This window comes from Phaethon aethereus (genome assembly GCF_964289735.1).
Source record: "Phaethon aethereus genome assembly, chromosome: 9".
Classification (NCBI taxonomy): domain Eukaryota; kingdom Metazoa; phylum Chordata; class Aves; order Phaethontiformes; family Phaethontidae; genus Phaethon; species Phaethon aethereus.
The window spans coordinates 2,975,454-2,981,460 of record NC_138585.1 but is presented as its reverse complement, the minus strand read 5'-3'; the positions used below and the strand labels follow the sequence as shown (position 1 = coordinate 2,981,460).

Here is a 6,007-nt window from a genome sequence, read left to right as displayed (position 1 = left end):
AACATAGAGCATGGGAAGTAAAGAGAAGGCCAAGTTAGACAGAAGTCCTGGGGAGGAGGAGGGCTGGGAACTCAGCAAGGCAACCCCAAATCCACTGCAGAAGTGGGCAATATCTTGGGAATATCCCAAGAGCAAGGCACCCCATGGCCTTGCTGAAAGGAGAAGACAGCAAGCCCTGAAAGCTAGAGCTGCCAGCAAGCCCTACACCGACTGCAAGAAGCAGCGCACCTAACCAGAGCCGAAGCAGCTTTCTGAAGAAGGTAATTGCAGATATAGGGCAGTAAGCCCAGTGTCTTCTCTAGCACTTTCTCCACAACGTACTAAATACAGCTCAGCATAAAACTGCTGCCCTCTGTTCCCATGCAGTCCCTACGCTGTCAGCGCGCGAGTCCCTATTCAAGTCTATCGGAGACCTCGAGGCGAGAGGCCCTATACAAAGGTCATGCTTGTTTTGAGTACATGATATTTAAGATGGCAGCCAAAGGGAAAGGCAAGAAGGGAGAACAGGCAACAGAAAACAAAACCAAGCATACGTTCAGTTTGAGTATGTTTAATAGACTTTGTAATCTACAGACGCCACAATCCAACCCCAAACTAAGGGTGCAGGAGTACAAAAAACCTTTTGCTGAAAGATGAGAAGTGACAGTGAAAAGAAGTATCAGCAAAGGTGGTTTTCAGAGGAATGCTAATGGAAAGGCTCAAGACTCAGTGGTCTGATGGAAAGGCTTGCTTCAAAGTGAACATTACAAAGATTATCTCTTCACATTGTTGGTGGGTCCCGTATTCAAAGAGGCAGGAGAAAAAGGGTGAGCCATCTGGCCCAACCCCCATGTACTGCAGATCTGAATAAGCACACAGCCCCTTGAAGAGGATGCTTGGTTTTGTCCAGTGTGCTGGATTTAAAGGGCTTTTGTTGAGGTAAATTCCCAAGTCTCTTCGACCCTTTGGGTCTGTAGGATGAGCGTAGAGCAACCAACTGTCTTGGCATCTGGCATCAGGGGGTGGTGGGAAGGCAGTAACGCTTCCATGACATCCAGAGGGAGGTTCTACTAGCATTTCAACCCGCTGGCCTCCCTCAAAGTCCACCCCATGGTTGTAGCTGACAGCCTGGATTCTGGCTCCCCTGCTGCTCCTTGCATTGCAGTAGAGGACCTTCCTGCCACAGGTGTGCACCTCCGCTACCTGGCACTCCACCGCGCTCTCCTCCCCCACAAAGTTCCCCATCTCCCACGTTGTCCCATGGTCTGAGCTGATGAAGCAGAAGGCATGAGGGGTGGGGTGTTGCTTGGGGTCCAAGATACGATAGGCATAGGCAGGAATCACCAGGCTCCGGGCCTCATTGAGCAGCTGTAATCCATGACCTGGCCCCACTGCAAAAGTGGCCCAGTTCTTGTACTCAGTGCTAATGGTACTATCGGTGACATCCTGGGCAGTGCTCCAGGTGCGTCCTTGGTCCATGCTAGTGACGTAGCAGAGACGTACCAGGTTGATCTTTGTCCTAAGCTGATGCTGCTCAGAGATCTTTCCTGGGACAGCTATGAAGAACAGGATCAGTTTCCCTGAGACCTCATCATAAACAGGACAGGGGTTCATAGATCGGTGGCCTTTCAGCTGCGCACTGGCAATGGTCTCCATGCTATTCCACTGCCAGGGCCCGTGTGAAGGGAGACAAGAATGAAACACACCATTACAAACAGATCCACGTTACAGTCTAAGGATGCCTGGATAAAAGTTACAGAAAAGCATCAGAGGAACAGAAGAGAAGCAAGTTAGTGGATAGCGCAAGAAAGGAGAAGACAATATAGTGGCATCGCCAAATGTAAGTGAAAATTATTTGGATGACACAATGCACGTGCACTTCACCAAACAGGTGGGTTATGTCATTTTTAATTACTACTCAATGAGGAGCTGATAGCTCTGTATCTCAATGCAGCTAGTGTCTGATGACACTGTTTAAAAAACTACAGTAGTTGAATTTTCAGAAATTCTCACAAATTATATGACACACAGACATGCTCAGTGGTCAAAGTGTGCTGGTACAGACACTGTGCTGTGTCAGTGTTTCTTAGGAAGTCAGCTAGATAAGTAAGCCCTTTTCAAGTATCCTGGATGCTGACAAATTCCTTTCCATTCGGACTCTTATTCCTCCATTTTGATCCATGAGTGAATGGGCATCCCAGCCTACGCTGAGGCACCTTGCTAGACGTGACTGAATGGCTTTACACACTCTGGTGTGGAAATTTGGACCCCGAGTTGTCCAACACAGAAAACAGGTAGCAGAGCAGGTACAACTACCTCCCAAGCCCCATCCTTCTTTAAATGAATAGCACATAACACCTTTAAAGATCCCTTCCAACCCAAAGATTCTATGATTCTATGATAACACAATCACATTTCTAACACTAACATTGCAATTAGAAAATTATTCCTACATAGTGTTATTGGCTTGGTAAAAGCAGCAGTATTTTTCAGTAAGATTATACTAATTAGCTTTTCTACCCTGACTTGCTGATTACCCTGTTTGATCATGTCTTATCTTCGTCTATTCAACCAGTATTAACTTTTTTGGAATATTTAGTGTTTCCATGTTAAGAGACTCTAGCATGTTAACACAAATTACTAAGTTTATGACCAACTGAGCCCTACTTAACTGAATTACAGGAGGTTACACAAGATGTTACCTGAATGATATAACACTGAAGGTGTGCTCAGAGGCTGCTTCTGCTAGGCAGACTCCAGCTCGTAAGAGTCTATAATCTAAGACAACCAGTCACCAATGAAGGATTTAATAGAAAAACAAAATTACTTTTTTTTTCCCCAAGACATCAATGCATTTGCAAATGCAAAAAATGATTATAAATAGAGTATCCAACCACCCCCAGTCACCCAGCAAGATAACTGTTAATAATAACTGGTAGATTAATAAGGTAGCCAATTCACTGGCACAGTCAAACCAGACAACACTCTTTTGCGTGGGGAATCTAGCTGTTCTCAACTGTTTTTTAAACCAGAAATCAGTCCTAAGAAGATTAATTTTAAAAAAAATAGTCACTGATTGCCAATTCCCTTCTCCCCATCCCTCTGGCACTGCCCATTTCTGCCTCCCCTCCACATCACTGCTGTCGCCACAAGGACTTCTGTCTCACCTCTCTGTCTGCTTCCCCAACTCTGCAATGATGGGTCAGAGCCATCCCCAGAAAATCTGCTGCACCTGCCCGCTTTAGTCCCCCTAAATAGCTGCCCAATCATGGGGTTGAATCCCAGCAGTTATAATGACACATGCATTACTTTATAAGCAGATTTGTCTCCTGTAACTGGGGAGAAGAAGCAGCTGCCACTTCCCTACAGCAAGAGGGCAAACACATTCAACTCATTTGGGGACAGGGGAGCACTGCAAGTGGGCAGTCTCCCCCATTTTCTCCCCACACTGGTACCTGAACATGGTGCGTGGTGGGGTCGTACGCGCCTCTGCGCATTGCTATTAGCTTGGCGTGTTCATCCGCCACATCCTCTCGTTCTTCAGCAAATGCCAGGATGATGCTGAAACGCGGCAGGTAGAGCAGGGCTGGAATTCGATAGCTCCAGGTCCCGTTCTGGAACAAAGTCTCTTGCTTCAAGACAGGAAACGAAGCCATCGTGCTAGGAGGAAGGAGACAAAATGCATTGAACTTTGACCCGCCTTTACCCTGCAAAATGCGACGGGGCAGATTCTGCTCCTTTTTGCCCTCCCTGCTCAGTGGAAACTGTCCTGCATTGAAACATAATTTCTGCTAATTTCAGCTTTGTCTTTTTCTTGTGCTTTTCCAAAGAGAACCCATGTGTTGCATATCAGCTGGCAACACAGACCAGACTTACCCCAGGAACTGCCCAGTTGATCTTCCTGGCGTGATGTAAGGTAAGTACACTAAATACAGTTAAATGAAAAAGCTGTCTGTGGTTTGTTTTCTCTTGTGAATTAAATTCACAGGCTGGGATTTTTGTGGGTTTGCTTTGCAATTCAGAAGATTGTTGATAATCAAACATTATAGTATTTTCCCTCAGAAGACCACTACTGTCTTTGTTGATGGTATTTCCAAAACCCAGCACAGAACTTCTGCTTTGCCAAATATGAGCTTAAAATCCCATATAAATGATACACCAAAGCAATCCCTGACCCCAGCTGTACCCCTACTTGAGTGTGGTGAGCACTGAGCGTGAAAAGAGAAAGAAAGATAACATCCCTCCTCCTGTAAGAACAGTCTGAATGGTGTCCCACCACATCAGGTGGGAGAATTCTGGCCAAGCAAAAATCTTGTCATCTGTACAGTGACTTAAAGGCAACATTAGGAAGGCAAGCATGAGGGGGCATTTAGGGAAGCTGCCTCTATATAACTGGTCTGTGCTATGCTCCCATGTAGTCCCTCTTCCTTTCCTCAGACCCACTCAGTCTTCCGTTCTCTCGCACCAAGCCTCTACTGTGAGCTCATCCACCCTGGTAAAAACCCACTGGCTCAGGGGAATTACATCGGGGGGAGAAAGGAAAATGATTTCTGACATGATGCACCAGAAACTGAAGGGCTGAATATCCTCTACTCAGCAGAGGGGAGGGAGAAAGAAAAGAAAAAAAGAAAAAGAAAAAAAAAAAATCAAGCCTTACATCTCTGACGCATTGAGTGGGTAGGATGGCAGGGAGAAGATGACAATACACTATGAGTAAGAAATTCAAATGCCTCCTACCTCAGCTGAGGCAAGACTTGCTGCACTCTTCGTAGAGGATTCTCCTATTTACCTAAATCTTGGAAAGCGCTAGGGTGGCTACTGGCCATGTATCAGATCCTTATGCTTTTGAAGGCTGTCTTGATAATTGAGGACCAGGTGGAGGCAAACTGAAGATTGCTTATGCAGCTGCAGAGTCCACGTACCTACCTGCAGAATAGTTTCCACTCTTCTATATCACAAGAGAAAAGATTATATTAGCCTGCATAACTAACATAGACTTGGTTTTTTGTTTGTTTTGTTTTATACTGCTGATTACCGAGTTAGAACAGCACAGCTAAGTTCATCCTCCTCAGACAGGACCATCGCATTATCCTCTATTCAGATCCACAGCTAGGCAGTGAGTATTCAAATATTCCTTGCTTTCACCTTCCAGATGCTATAAATATCAGTGAGATTTTTGAACTCACAGCACTGATCAAAAGGGTCTGAACCACACTGTTTTAGCTAAAGCCAGCTGTACAGACCCCAGCAAGCCCCAATCCCACTGCCACTCAAATGCAAAGCCACTGGAGATAGAAGTCTATCTCCAAAGCGTAGTTGCTCGCTCCTCACTGTCACTGACAATACGGCAACCTGAAAAAAGGCAGCAGCACCACTACTATACAGAAATGTTACCAGAATTTGATCGCAGCTATCCATGCAACAACATGAAGAACACAGGAAGACCTTCCTAGAACAAATAACTGTGCTGTTCACTACTTACCAGCATGGATCTGGCTATTTATATAGACCACAGTTGTGTGTCTTATGGCTTCTGAAACAGAAGCTCACTAGAGTGCTCCCAGACTATTTAAAGGGATATTATTTAAAGGGAGATTAGTCAGCCTGTCTAGTGCAGCACAGGTTCCCTCGCATTCCTGCTCATGATGCCATTCTGATATTGCAATCCTGCTTCAGGGTAGGGCAGGAAGGAGACCAAAAAAAAAAGGGGGGGGGCGGGAGAGAGAAAAAGAGAGAGAGATCTGGGCTGCCCCACAAAATCCCCAGTGCCAAGCCAAGAGACCAGTGCCACAGGAGGCCGTGCTGCAGCCTACTGTACCCGAGTCCCTCCTGTATGAGCCTGTCATCTGCAGACATCTCTACCCATGCTTTTAGCCCCTCCATGAGATGCTCAGTGTGGGTGTCACAACACTCTTCTCTCCCTCTTATTGCCACATGGAGATTGAGGGAAGGTGGGATGTTAAAAGGCTGGGGAATAGCTGCCATAGAAACAAGCTTGAGGTTCCTGGACACAGCAACCCGCAACTAT

General features: G+C 46.0%; 1 protein-coding gene across 1 annotated transcript; it reads right to left on the bottom strand.

The window, feature by feature from the left end:
- Positions 1–705: 705 nt before the first annotated feature.
- NEU2 (neuraminidase 2) lies at positions 706–3,639 on the bottom strand (the record flags this gene model as incomplete). The annotated part of the gene is made up of 2 exons (XM_082003583.1): positions 3,435–3,639; positions 706–1,644 (listed from the first exon to the last, which is right to left on the bottom strand). Exons 1-2 carry the CDS (start codon positions 3,633–3,635, stop codon positions 706–708), a joined length of 1,140 nt encoding a protein of 379 aa, XP_081859709.1. The 5' UTR covers positions 3,636–3,639.
- Between the last annotated feature and the right edge of the window lie 2,368 nt (positions 3,640–6,007).